The following is a 14210-nucleotide window of genomic DNA, read 5'->3' on the forward strand; positions in this document are numbered from 1 at the left end:
TTTTGTGGAAAAACAAATAATAATGGATAGGACCATCTCTAATAGTACTGCCAAATTTAAAATATACTCCCTCCGTCCGAAGATAAGTGGCTGTATTCATTTTTAGGGTGTCGTTATAAGTGACTATTCTATTTTTAGCAAAAAATTATTTATTTACTCTTTTATTCTCTCTCTTCTCTCTTCTCTCCTCTACTTTTCCCTCTCTTACACTTTACTCTCTCCACTTTAATTTATTTAAATATCAATCCTTAAAGCCTGTGCCCAAAAGAAGTAGGTCACTTATCTTGGGACGGAGGGAGTAGTAGAATAACACTTCCAACAGTACTGCAAAACCAATTCCATTATACATTTTTGAAGAAAAAATATACATATTTAGGTTGCAGTATATCAAAAAAATACTTTTCAAAGTTTGAGTTATTGCATTCAAGTCTAAATTAATTCATATTTATCAATATAGAAGAAGATAAGGAAGAGAAATTTAAATGGTATAAAGATAGGAAAACTTACAGAAGCAGGCGGCGTGGAGTAGAGAAGAAGACGATGCGAAAAAATAATTTAATTTTATTAATATTTGATTAGTTACTCCCTCCCGAATCCACGAAAATTCAGTCAAACCGGGCAGCGGGTTTTAAGAAATGTAATGGAAAGTGAGTTGAAAAAGTTAATGGATTGTGGGTCCTACTTTTTATATATTAGTTTTATAATAAAATGTGAGTAGGAATGAGTTAGTGGAATACTGTGACCTCTACAACGAAAAATGATAAAAATGAAATGGGATAAATTTTGGGAGACAGACCAGAATAAAAACATAGGAAAAATTTTGGTGGACGGAGGGAGTATTAAATAATGGGCTGGCCCATATTAGTATTATAGGAGTATTCAACGCAATTGGAAAATAATAATCTAGTACTACTACTATACAAAGAGAGCCGTTATTTTATCCCAAAATACAAAATCCAATTTTATTAGATAAGATTAATAACTCACAGTACATATAAATCTATGGAAAAAATAATAGATTTCATAGTTATATTAATTAATAAATTTCATTATACTTATTATTTAATTTAATTTAAGATATTGATAAAGTTTTATGAGTTTAGTGTATAAATTAGATAAAATATATAGATATGATTGAAAAGTATAAAAAGTTAGTAGATGAGAAATATTTTTTTAAGTTTGAGTTTAATGTAAATGGTTGGAGCTAAATCAATATTTAGTATAATATTTACGCTAAAATAAATTTGAGTTTAATGTAATGGTTGGAGATGCTAAAAAATTATTATAAGTATGTCAAATGGTAGCAAGACCAGCTTGGTCTGACAAGAAAACTGTGGCAATTAGATGTGGTTGCATGCCTTTCAATGTGAATTAACAAGATTAAGATAAAATTTTAGAAGCTATGCGCTTACTAACAAAACGACGTATAAGCAACAAGTAAACTGGAATAACTTTAAAAGTTATTGGCAAACAAAAAGATTAGAAGTTTGTCAGACAGCTGAAAGACCATCTTTGTCCGCAACAAGCGAGCCAAGAACGATCATCTACTACACCAACAGCTCAAGGATCAAGCCATGGGTGCTGTCAATCACGCTCAGGTCAAGCAAGCCAAGGTTCATCCACCAAACTTGGTTTCCTATCTCCTTAGAAATCAAGGATACAGAGGTACGAGCCTATAGAACAGATCCTGTTCAAGTAAGGTCGTGCTCTGAACATCCACACAGTCTGTATAAAATATATGCGAAGTGCTTACTGTCTCTTCGATGTGGGAATACACATCTTTGGATACGACTTCTATATCCCAGATATTGGGTTGTAATAATGGGCCAGGGTATCTATACTGTTGCTGGGGAGCCCATCAAGAAAAGGCCATCAGTTCAGTTATAATATTTGGGCTGATCGCTCACCATTCTTTTCCCTAAAACAAAATCTAACCGAACGTGATAATAATTAAAACAGTAACAATTAATTGTAAAAAATGTATAGGTATATGAAAATATAATAAAATATTTGGTTGATGCGCCTATCTAGTGAACGTAGGTTCGGTTCTCCCGCGAGTTTTAACTGCCGAAATCATAGTACAACCTGTTGTCTTCTCCTCAATCCTTCACCATAGCTCTCTCTCTCTCCCTTAAATTCACTCCTCCTTCCCCTGTTTTCCCCTTTTTCATTTTCACGAACCATTGCAAATTATTCACATATATCAGCTCTATGATTTGGATATCCCATTTTTAGGTCATTATTCTGCATCTTTGCCAAAATAGGGGTTTCAATCTTTCCATTAATATCCTCCTCCTCCACTCTGACTGTCTCACACTTCTCTTTCTCTTTTCCATTTCTTATTAATTTGCCGATTTTGATCCCTTGTTTGTGGAAATACAGGATTATCGCTTGATTTTGTATCTGCAATTTGCACTTGTTCGTGCGATTTCTTATTAAGGTTGTTGTTGCTATATAGTATTAGGAAAGATCGCTTTTTTATAATATATATATATCTAATAATGATGTGTGATTTGATTCTTATAATGATGGAAATCATGTAGTAAAGCTAATTCTACATATATCGTAAGGAATGATTGGTTACGTGAAAATGATAAAGGTGTATAGAAGTGTGGTTGTGAACTTGAAGGATGGGAAGGGTAAAGCTCAAGATACAGAGATTGGAGACTCTGAACAGCCGCCAGGTTACCTATGGAAAACGAAGGGCTGGAATCTTGAAAAAGGCCCAAGAAATTTCTGTTTTATGTGACATTCCCATTGTACTTATCATGTTTTCTCCATCTGGGAAGCCATCTATATTCTGCGGTCAACGAAGGTAGTTATTAAGCATCTTTAATTAGGCTTATCATTTGTGATAATGGCTATTCCGTGTGGTCTTTATGTTGATGGAAGGACTTACTTTTAGCATGTGTGTGTTGCTTACGCTGTTGATATACACTCTGTAACATGTTTGATGTTGATTATAATTCCCATTTTGATGCTGAAGAATAAGCACCAAAATATGACTGATTAACCTTTAGCATGGACTTTTGTGAATTTCATCTTCTTTTTTGATTCAGCAACATTGATGAAATGATAGCAAAATATGCTCAACTTACACCAAAAGAAAGGGCAAAGAGGTACTAATAACTCTCATCTTCCAATGCTATAAGAACTCTACCTCTTTTAACTTTGTTTTCTGAATCTCAAGCAGGAGGTTGGAGAGTCTTGAAGTAAGTATAATGTGAACTATGTAAGCTTCAATTTCTATTGTTCTTCTTGAAAAGAAAGTGATGTAGTCCCTTTGGATATGTGATATAATAAGACTTTAAAAAGAAACTTCAAGAAGCTTGACCAAGATGTTGATATAGAGGAGTTTCTTGATGCAAGGTAAACTATTAACTCCTTGGACAATTTTAATTGCTTAAGCCCTATGCAATTTTTGATGATTTTTTCCATTTTCTGATTTTTCGTTTTGCAGTACTCCATCAATTGAGGTACTCTCACTAGCCATAATCCATCTAAACGTCATACTTACTATAGTTTGGCCTGAACCCCCAACCCCTGAAATGCCTAATATGTTCTTATAATTGATAGGAAATGCAAAACCGAGTCACGACTCTTCAAGCTCAACTTGCTGAAGCACATGAAAGAATAAGGTTAAATCTCATAACTTTTGGTCCATAGACTTGTTGCAATTTTGTACTTGCTTAATTTTGTTGAAAATTGAAATTCAGTTTTGAGGTGTTAATCATGATCTGGTTAGCAAGTTAGCTCTTCATTTAATTGCTTGTAGATATATGAAGTGTTCCATTTGTCTTCAGATGGTGGAGTAATCCCGACACTATTGAAGATATTGAACACCTAGATCAGATGGAAAATTCTCTCCGCGAATCGCTGAATAGGACCCACATAACCAAGGTAAATTTGCAAGCCATTTCACTGATTTCATGCTCCATGAATTTAGTACAAGGTGTTATAGAGTCGAATATGTAGGCAAAACAGTCAGATCTTGATTGCACGATCCAGGCTAAGAGTGATTAAACTAAGTGTACTGATATAATTATGATTCAACAGGAAAAGATTTTTAAGGAACCGCTTATTCAGTTTGACTGCACAAGCCAGGTAACAATGCAATCCAGATTTCTCATTATTCACCCTGTTCTGTTTATTTATTTCAATAGGTTTTGGCGTGTAATATAGGTGTGTGGAGACTTTGGTAGTGTTTACGAGCAAGAACTTCCCAAACCACAGTTTGCAAACAGCATGCAATTTCCCTTGGCTACAAGCAGTGATCAGGACTGTGTAAACCAGTCATGGCTTCCCGGTGGAGAGGGTCAGCATATGATGCTATCGGGCGAACCCCAGTTCCTAGGTAGTCGGTAAGTCTATCTTCAGCAGTTTCACATATGGATATATGTGACTTAATTTCAACTTGTGTTCAAAAACTCATAATGTTCATCACCAGAGATATGGAATGCTCGGATTACTTCCCCAATGTGAAAGAACAGGATCTTGAAAATTCAAGAGAGATGAAAAATGAAAGAAGACTAGACTTGTTGTCCGTTGATGATTACTCTTATTCTGCTCACATGCGACCGCCTCTTGGCGATCAATATCCCTATAATTCGTTTGGAAATTTAAGTTTTCCTGACTTGATTGAACCCGGAAAGGATGTAAATTTTCAACTGAGTAGCTTGGGTTACCAGATAAACGGGAATTTTGACTTTCCACATAGTTTGGTTCCTAACGCTGGTCCGTGTGCCATTTCCATGCTAGACGATAACTCTTATCATCCGGTGAGCATATCTCAGTTATGTGGTATGCATATAATGAATTATCAAGTTCTAAGCAAACTACTTGTCATTTCTTGCAGCCTCCCGACTGCTCCAGCAATTGAAACGAAGTCTGGTTCGTACGCAGCTTGCTCGAGTTTACTGGAGTTGAGACAATGCACGTAGCTAAGTTTGTTATAACCCTCTCATGCCAGCAAAGAAGATTATTAACAAGTTGGTTCATGGAGCCAGGCCGAAAATTTTGGTTTAGTTTGGTAGTAAAACAGACATATTATAGTGTTTGTTGGAAAGTTTTATCATCGATGAGTGAAAATACGAGATAAATGCTGCGTATCGATGATAAAAAACTCAAGTCCAAGTTGCTTCTCCCTGTACATTAATATTGTCTTACAAATACAGCTCAAATTTGAGACAAAATCCACTCAAATATATCATATATTACAGTACATTGATTTCAAGTCTCAGCCCTGGAATGTCTGGATGATTGTGTTGTGCCATGGGTCAGAAAGGTGCTGCAGGAGGTTGTCGAAGGGCCCCTTTCCGGTGACGTTGTGTTGGATGATGAATCCTAAGAAGGCCAGCATCGCCAGTCTCCCTGCATACAAAAACACGGGTGAGATGAGATAATTGAGAAAAATTGAAACTTTTGTGATTTAAATGACTATTACTATCCTTACCGTTGGCGATCTCCTTCTCCTTGGCCTCGAGAGTGGGGGCGAAGTTAAGGGGGTTGAAGATGCCGCCGGGATAGCCGACTTCGCCCTGGGGCAAGCTGTATTGCTTGAAGATGGGATCTTGGTTGACACTCCCTGGGTTCTTTATGTCCTGCCACCTCCTGATCTCTACGTAGTGGAACAGGATGAACTCGATCACGAACAACGTGGACGACGAGGCGAAGTACTCGGCCTTTCCTGCGTCGTACCACTTGGGAACGTTCAAGATCCCGATAGACGTCAAGACCTCTGGCAGCAGCATTCCGGCTACCCCCAGCATTGCCCAACGCCCGTTCACGAGCTCCGCCTGGACGAACCACCTCAGGTTCTCGGGGTCCTCCGCCAGCCCCAACGGGTCGAACCCGTTGTCTCCGGCCAGGCTGTTTAATTCATTATAATAAACATTATAAACAAATGTAATTACAAATATAGTCGTAATAAGGGGTCGTTTGATAGAAAAGATAAGAAAAAAAAAACATATAATAAGAACATAGTAGTAGTAGTATATTTTAAGTCAGATAAGTTATCTGCCCTAGCAAACGGACCCGAAGTTTATAATAATTCGCACCTGCCATCGAGATAGGCGGGGGATGGAAGCCCGGGTAGCCATTCACCTTTCTTGGCTTCCACTTTGAATGATTTGTAGCATGATGCCGACGGTTTAACCGACACTTCCCGGTTAAGTCTTCCCGACGAACCGCTCAGGAACCGGCTTGGCCGGAATACAGCGGCGGAGGCTTGTGTGGTCACGGCGGCCATTTCTGCTAGCTCAAATTATTAAATTTTTTAGGGGGTTAGTGCCCATTTTGAATGGTGCAATTGTGGTTGCGGTTGGAGGTTGAGAGGTGGCCGTTGGATTAGTGGATTTTTGGGATCGGACGGCTGGTTTGCACATGGGAATCGACTGCTCTTATCTTTATGCCTAGTTGGCATATCCACAAATCTAATTCTTTGCTGCTGTTGGCTTGCTAAGATCATGTGGGCTCCACCTTCTTTTCCACGTTGGCTATCTAATGCATATATTTTGGCTATGTGGAATCTCGATTTCCCAATAGTTTCTCGACACTTGTATGTATCGATGTTAATCCTTGATTTTCTGATTTAGAGACAGGGACACCGAGTTCAATTCAGTTTTGCTTTCATGTTATATTTCCTTCTTTAGTTTACATTAATCTTGTACTAACATTTAAAGTTATTAAAAGTATCTTTAATTTTAGAAATTACACTCCTTCCGTCTCATGTAGGAATTTGGGAATGACACAAATCTTAATGCAAAAATTACAAAATAGAAGAGAGATCGAAAGAAAAAAGTGACTGAAGTGAGGTTAGTGAGAAATATGATTCACCTTCTAAGAGAAAAACTTGTCAAAAATTAAAGAGAACTAATTTTGTGGGATTGGCCAAAAGAAAATTTAAAAAAAAAAGAAAACTATTTTCATGTGATAGGAGGGAATATAAAAATTAAAACTTAATTGATTAATTTATTTAAAATTATAAATTAGTTAAACTTTTTGTTGATATACATAATTTATAAATATTAATTAGGCTAATCTAACCACTATAAGTCTATAACAATGGAGCACTAATCTAATCGTGACACAAAATAAGTGCACTAGGGGTAAAAATGCTCTCAAACTAAAATAGATGCATTAAACAAGACTGTAATTGTTCATCCTTTACCATCAGTTAGAAGATTTGTTGAGGGTGGGTGTGGGGTAAGTTCTTCAAAAGAGTTGCATACATTCATCACTGAGTTATTAACTCCATTACCATCTTGTCATCTCGCATAGACTTCATTATAATCCTTAATTAAGAACATTAGTGTCCGGAGAATTGGAAGGCTGAACGATGAATTGCAGTTTGAACCCATCCAAGAGTTTGCAACTGTCTGAAACTCTGGATTAGTGGGGTTGATATGTCATTTGGCATTATCTTGTGGGATGTTATCTTCATATATGCATTTTGTGGTTATTTTGACTTGATTGCTGGTATAATCTGTGAAAAAACTCTATATGTGATAGTATTTTATATGTCTAGTAGAATTCCAAGACAATAAAGAGTGTACCTTTTTTTATATGCAATTTCTAATGACTTCCTTTGTGATGGCATGCATCGGCTTGGTTTCTAATGTGCCTTTTGCTATATTCTTGGAGTTTCTTTTTGCTAGTTCCAAGGTTGTGACGGAAACATACCAATTTTTCCATCTAATATGGTTTGTCAATTCACTCAATTGTCATCTTGTGCAAATAACTTTTGTGATGAACCTCTCTTGACTTGCATGCACAGTCGAATCTAGCATATGACCAGGAGTACAACTATAAACCCAACATATGAATCCTAGCTTTATGATAAATATAGAGATGTTAACCCTCAAGTTTAAGTGGTGGAAAGCTCCCTTTTCAACTGGATGCCAAGGATCGATTCATGGTTGTGAGATTATTGTTGCATTTTTTATTTAATGCATCTTTTATCATAGTACAATAATTTTATTTTAAGTCTCTAATTATCACTAGTGTTGCTTCTTTGAGCCCTCATGTGGCACAGCTGACATGAATGGCTTTGTTGGCTAAAACCATTGAGTTATAAGTTATACTCCCTCTGTTCCATAGTAATAGAGTCATTTTGTCATTTTGGTACGTTCTATAGTAATAGAGTCATTTCCTTTTTTAGTACTAGTTAAAACATTTTCCACACTACTTTACTCTCTCTTACTTTTTCTTCTCTTCATCTCTCTACCTTTTTCATTATCCACTTTTTTCTCCATTTAATTAACTCACCTAATATAATTTTTCTTAATCTTCGTGCCGAAAAGAAATGTCTCTATTACTATGGAACGGGGGAGTAACTTATAAGTTGCCGTCAATCCCTCTGCCTTGTAGTCTTCCCAATGAGGAAATTTTTCTTAGGGCCAAGTGTTAGCTAACTTTTCATTTTGGATGTAATCATTGCTTTTATAAGTTTTTTAGCTTAGATTTACCTCCAACTTATTCAGTAGTTACTCCTTTGGGATATTCATACATGGTTTTTTGGATTTCCCTCTAAAAAACCCCACATGTTATCTTTATTTGAATTTAGTACATGTTTTTTCAATATAAAAATCATCGTTTGTGTTCAACACAGTTTGTCGATTTTTTTTAATGAAGAATGAGTATTAAAACTAAATTAATCAATTATATACTTATGTGATTAACATTTTAATCACAAATAAAGGAAAAATCTTAATTACAATGACGACTTTCAGTTTATTCAATATCCAATAACAAAAATACACAAATATCAATACTCTAATTATTTTTAAATCAAATAATATATTTTAAATCAATATCCGGTCAAAAAGGACATTTTTTAATTAATAGAGTGAGTATTATTATAGGAATGAGTGTTGTGATAAGGAAACCTAGAGATAGCGATTAACACCGAAAAAAAGATTACAATAGTTTGAAATTTTCCTTATAAAATCCATCTCCTTCCCTTGTCGGGATTTGCTTATCCCTCTACAAATAGGACCTTGAGTTTGTGTGTTGAATCACAAATCTCATTATTCTCTTGTTGTTCTAATTTGTGTGTACAAAGTAAAGATTGTGATAATGTATAAAGTAGCTAAAGCATCGGAATACCTTGTGATAACGGGAGGATGGATCAAGGACATGAAGCTGACTCGGAAGTCGTGGGTGTTTCCCGGGCAACGATGCACCCGAATCGACCTCTCTCCGGTCAACTACACCTTCCAAGTCCAAGCCATGAGCGCCGAGAAGCTCCCTTTCATCCTCCCCGCCGTCTTCACCATCGGCCCCCGCGTTGACGATGCCGAGAGCATCCTCAAGTACGCCAAGCTCATGTCCTCCCACTCCACCACATCCAACCACGTCACCGACCTCGTGGGGGGCGTGGTCGAGGGCGAGACACGTGTCCTCGCAGCCTCCATGACCATGGAGGAAATCTTCAAGGGCACCAAGGAGTTCAAGCAAGAGGTGTTCAACAAGATCCAGGTCGAGCTCAACCAGTTTCCAAGCTCCGAGACGGCCAGACCAAGCAGAATGCTGCCAAGATCGACGCTGAGACGAAGATCATCACCACCCAGAGGCAAGGAGAGGGCAAGAAGCAGGAATTCAAGGTGGAGACGGATGTCAAGATCTATCAGAACCAGCAGGAGGCCATGGCTGCGGAAGCCAACGCCCAGCTCGCTATGAAGAAAGCGGGATGGGCTAAGGAGGCTGAAGTCGCGCAGGTCGAGTCCAAGAAGGCGGTCGCCATCCGCGAGGCCGAGCTTCAGAGAGAGGTGGAGAGGATGAACGCACTCACAACCACGGAAAAACTCAAGGCCGATCTCCTCACCAAAGCCACCGTTGAGTTTGAAACCAAGTCGCAGGAAGCCAATGCCGTCTTGTACGCCAAACAGAAAGCTGCGGAGGCGTATCTCTACGAGAAGCAGAAGGAGTCGGAGGCGATCAAGGCTGCAGCAGAGGCTGAGCTGTATCAACGGAGGCAGAAGGTGGAGGGAGACCTCTACGCCAAGCTCAAGGAAGCCGAGGGGCTCACTGCTCTAGCCGAGGCGCAAGGGACTTACATACGCTCCATTCTCGGCGCGTTTGGAGGAAACTACTCGGCCATGAGAGATTACTTGATGATAAAGGAGGGAGTGTTTCAAGATCTTGCAAAGAGCAATGCCGAGGCCGTGCGCGGGCTCCAGCCAAAGCTCAGCATATGGACTAACGGAGATAACTCTGGTGGTAGTGATGCAATGAAGGAAGTTGGTGGAATATATAAGATGTTGCCTCCATTGTTCAAAACGGTGCAAGAACAAACTGGAATGCTTCCACCTTCATGGATGCCTCAACTTCCTACCGATCAAAATTAAACTAGATGCCTGCTTTCTTTATCTGTCATTTATCGTTTATTTCTCACTTTTGCTTTTCTTGATTTCCTCATTACAAATTTTCTTTTCCGTTATATCTTTATTTTTTCATGATTTAATAATTTTCTGCACTATGCTGGTGCACGATTATGCTCTAATTACACGTGATTATATGCACTATGCTGAGAAGAGAAAATCATACACTCCCATATTCCATAATAGTGCAGGTGTTTCTTTTCAGCAATAATTTAAAAAAAATTATGTTAAATAAGTTAATTAAAGGGCACGAATAAATAAGAAATGAAAAAGGTAGCAATTTTTTTTTATTTGGAGATTTGATAATCATTTAAGGAAATATGTATGCTTTAAGTTATGAGAACATATTTGATTTTGAGATTTGATTATAATTTAAGGTCACAAAGTGTTTGATGAAACATCTTTATCATTTTAGTATGAAGATTTACTAATATTATTATCATCTTATGTACGTCACCGCTTTAGAGGAGATTCATTTTTATAATTCTTAATGTGAATAAAATTTTCTTAGAAATTAATATCTTCCGTCCCAGATAATTTGTCACATTTTTCTATTTTAGTCCATCTGACTCAATTTATTTTTAACACAAGTATACCCGCAAGTGTACGAGGCTAATGTAGCAAATAGTAAGTAAAGAGTATTGTATCCATAGAGACAATGAGTGTCAACCTAATTACCACGAACCAACCTCAACTACTATCTAGATGAATCAGAACGTTTTGGTTTTTCTAAATCTATTTAAAAGTAAGGTAAAAACAATTAAAAACAACTAGAGAACTAAAAGCAAATAAAAGAGAACGGATGTAGATCAAGGATGAGGAAGGTAGAATCCTACGGGATCGATAACAACTATCCTATGCTCAACTAATTTCCAAACTATGCCAACAAAGGGTCACAAGGGTTATTAAGCTATCACTAAGGTAAAACTATATCTTCTCCCGAAGCATACAATTTGTAGATTGCTACCTAGAACCGAAGTGTCCTTCCTAGAACTAAGGTAACAACTCCTAAAAGCTCCAATTTAGCTTCATTCAAAGACTCAAATCTGTCGATTATATTGGCAAAGACGTCAACTTCTCTTCCTTCAAATTAAACTACTCATCTCCCAAGTATTGTAATAAAATCCACATGCATTTATTAGGTGATCAGTCAAATAAATGTATAAGCACAAGAGAAGTCAAAATAACCACATGAGCCAAGGCATAGAAAATGGAAATCAATTAAACATAAGAATCATTGTATCTCCCCTGTAGAACTCTACGAAGGATTTAGCCACTCATGTTCGTAAAAAAAGTCAAAGAAATATTCAAAGGAATAATCTAAAACATTGTTTGAACAAGAATAAAACTAAAGATGAACTCCTAGAATTGGGTTGAGCGGATCGAAGGCCTCATCTTCAATCTTGCAATGAATACTCGTCCTCTGCTCGTTATTCTCTTCTTCCTAGGTGAAAAAGTGGTATGTTTGGGGTAGGAGGCGTGTAGGTTCTGTTTGGAGGCGTTTCCTAAGCATATATATACCTAGGCTTGACTTTGGGCGCGAAATAAGACGAAGCTGGCGGGTCGCCAGGTTGGGTGTGCGCCGAAGCTGGTGTGTCGCCAACTTCCTATGGCATTTTTCTCGTGTTTTGCTGGCGGGTCGCCAGGTTCGTTTGCATGCGAACCTAGCGAGTCGCCAGATATGTCACTGCTCCGCGCAGTCTTGGTAAAACGGCCATAACTTCTTCTACCGAACTCCGATTGAGGTATTTAAGATATCCACGCGAAGCTCTTTCGAAAACGAAGAGAATGGTATGCATTATGTGCGAATCGGACTTCACAATCTCCAGAAAAACTATCTCGAATCAAAGCAGCTGTACATCCACATATTTTGTACATTTTTCTACACATTCTTCACAAAATGGTCAAAATACCAACATAAAAGAGAATTAGCTATAACCATGTCTCAAAGTACTCCCTCCGTCCGCCATTAGGAGTCCCGGTCACTTTTGAGCACTAATTTTGTAAAAATGATAATAAATAGTTAAAGTGGAGAAATTGTAAAGTAAGAGAGAGAATAATATAGAGAAGACTCTTATCAACATTATTCTCTCTCTTACTTTACAAATTCTCCAATATAACTATTTATTACTCCCTCTGTTCCATAGTAATGGAGGTATTTCATTTTGCGCACTCATTTTGAAAAAAATAATTATAAATAGTTAAGACTCTTCTCTACATTATTCTTCTCTCTTATTTTACTCTCTCTCCACTTTAACTATTTATTATCATTTTTTCAAAACGAGTGCAAAAAATGAAATGTCTCTATTACTGTGGAACGGAGGGAGTATCATTTTTACAAAACGAGTACCCAAAAGTGACCGGGACTCCTAATGACAGACGGAGGGAGTACACAATATATGATCAAAACCAAGTAAAACTACACTCTAAAACCAAGTAAAATCCAAGTGAATCACCGTCCCACATAATTTGTTCCATTTCACGTTTACCATTTGTGGTAGTGGACCTCATATTCCACTAACTCATTCCTACTCATATTTTATCATAAAACTAATATATAAAAGTAGGATTCACATTCCACTAACTTTTTCAACTCACTTTTCATCACATTTTTTAAAACCTATGCCCATTCAAAGTGAGACGAATATAACATTGATGGTGAAACATTCCAAAAGTTGCATTCCAAAAGTTGCATTTAATTTAAAATATAACATTGATGGTGAAACAGGCTATTAAAATATAACATTGATGGTGAAACAGGCTATTATACTTTTATACTTTAAATCACCTTTCAAATAATTGGATATTGTAAAAACTCTTATTTTAATTTTCAACGAATAAAACAAATTATTTTGTCATAATATTGTCATATTTAAATGTATAAAAAACAAAACATGTCAAAGTCTTTGTTTTAGTAAACCGGTTGTGGGCTACGTTCACCTTAAGGTAACATGGTCAGTTCTGAACAAAAGAAAACAGTACTGCATCCGTCCCTTAAATTTTGTCACATTCTTTTATTTCGTCCGTCCACAAAATTTGTCACATTTCACTTTTTACCATTTTTTGTAGTGGACCTCATATTCCACTAACTAATTCCAACTCACATTTTATTATAAAAATAATATATAAATGTAGGACCCACTTTCCACTAACTTTTTCAACTCATTTTCCATTACATTTCTTAAAATCCGTGATCGATCAAAGTGTGACAAAATCTAAGGGATGGAGGGAGTATTTCACAATTTAGATAGGCTTTGACTACCCATCGTTAACCCATATATTTTCAAGCCTTAACGAAATAAGGTGTCATTGGTGTGGTATAGCACAGAACGAATCTAATAGCAAGACAAGTCTTTATGTTATTTACTAAAAGATGTGGTTTTGATAAACTACCATTTCTACACCAATATATTTAGCTTTGAGCATACGTTATTGATTATACATTACTTTGATTTATCAAATGGTGCGGATTTTTCGCAATTCAATAATACTGATATTTTGGGTAGTTGTAACTAATATCTAGCGGTGCTAGAATTGCTATTATGTTGAATCATGCCCTAAGTGAGTCTGGTTTGATAATGTCTTCAAGAGCAGCTTGAAATAAAATTTTATTCTTCGGAACCTAGCTAGTTGCGATTTTATTCCAAGAATAATAAATAAACATTTTTTAGTCCAATCTAAGAATAAATAAAAATTAATTAATTAAGTTCATAGCATATACTCCCTCTGTCCACGAATAGGCGTCCTGGTTCACTTTTACCATAAATGGTAATAGGGTCTTACATTCCACTAACCCATTCCTGTTACACTTCATTTAAAACTAATATATAC

General features: G+C 36.8%; 2 protein-coding genes, 1 non-coding gene and 1 pseudogene across 7 annotated transcripts; 2 read left to right on the forward strand and 2 right to left on the reverse strand.

Annotated features, from left to right (window-relative positions):
• Positions 1-1484: 1484 nt before the first annotated feature.
• Positions 1485-1705, reverse strand: LOC125202914. Its single transcript, XR_007173244.1, has one exon. It is a non-coding gene; the product is annotated as a small nucleolar RNA U3 (small nucleolar RNA).
• A 332-nt stretch (positions 1706-2037) lies between these two features.
• On the forward strand, positions 2038-4993 carry LOC125223440 (agamous-like MADS-box protein AGL65). 5 transcript variants are annotated; one of them, XM_048126598.1, is made up of 13 exons: positions 2038-2235; positions 2383-2440; positions 2600-2815; positions 3060-3119; positions 3194-3212; positions 3305-3369; positions 3461-3476; positions 3577-3638; positions 3804-3900; positions 4057-4104; positions 4183-4361; positions 4448-4778; positions 4856-4993. In XM_048126598.1, the coding sequence occupies exons 3-13, from the start codon at positions 2631-2633 to the stop codon at positions 4877-4879; spliced, it is 1086 nt and encodes a 361-aa protein (XP_047982555.1). In that variant the 5' UTR covers positions 2038-2235; positions 2383-2440; positions 2600-2630; the 3' UTR covers positions 4880-4993. The 5 variants fall into 5 exon arrangements, with proteins under 5 accessions (XP_047982555.1, XP_047982581.1, XP_047982564.1 ...); XM_048126624.1 differs by having other exon boundaries at positions 2608-2815; XM_048126607.1 differs by having other exon boundaries at positions 2038-2440.
• A 119-nt stretch (positions 4994-5112) lies between these two features.
• On the reverse strand, positions 5113-6276 carry LOC125223468 (chlorophyll a-b binding protein P4, chloroplastic). The gene is made up of 3 exons (XM_048126634.1): positions 6057-6276; positions 5453-5868; positions 5113-5370 (listed from the first exon to the last, which is right to left on the reverse strand). The coding sequence occupies exons 1-3, from the start codon at positions 6245-6247 to the stop codon at positions 5237-5239; spliced, it is 741 nt and encodes a 246-aa protein (XP_047982591.1). The 5' UTR covers positions 6248-6276; the 3' UTR covers positions 5113-5236.
• Positions 6277-9075: 2799 nt separating this feature from the next.
• Positions 9076-10346, forward strand: LOC125194204 (annotated as a pseudogene).
• Positions 10347-14210: the final 3864 nt, after the last annotated feature.

This window comes from Salvia hispanica, chromosome 1 (genome assembly GCF_023119035.1).
Source record: "Salvia hispanica cultivar TCC Black 2014 chromosome 1, UniMelb_Shisp_WGS_1.0, whole genome shotgun sequence".
Lineage (NCBI taxonomy): Eukaryota > Viridiplantae > Streptophyta > Magnoliopsida > Lamiales > Lamiaceae > Salvia > Salvia hispanica.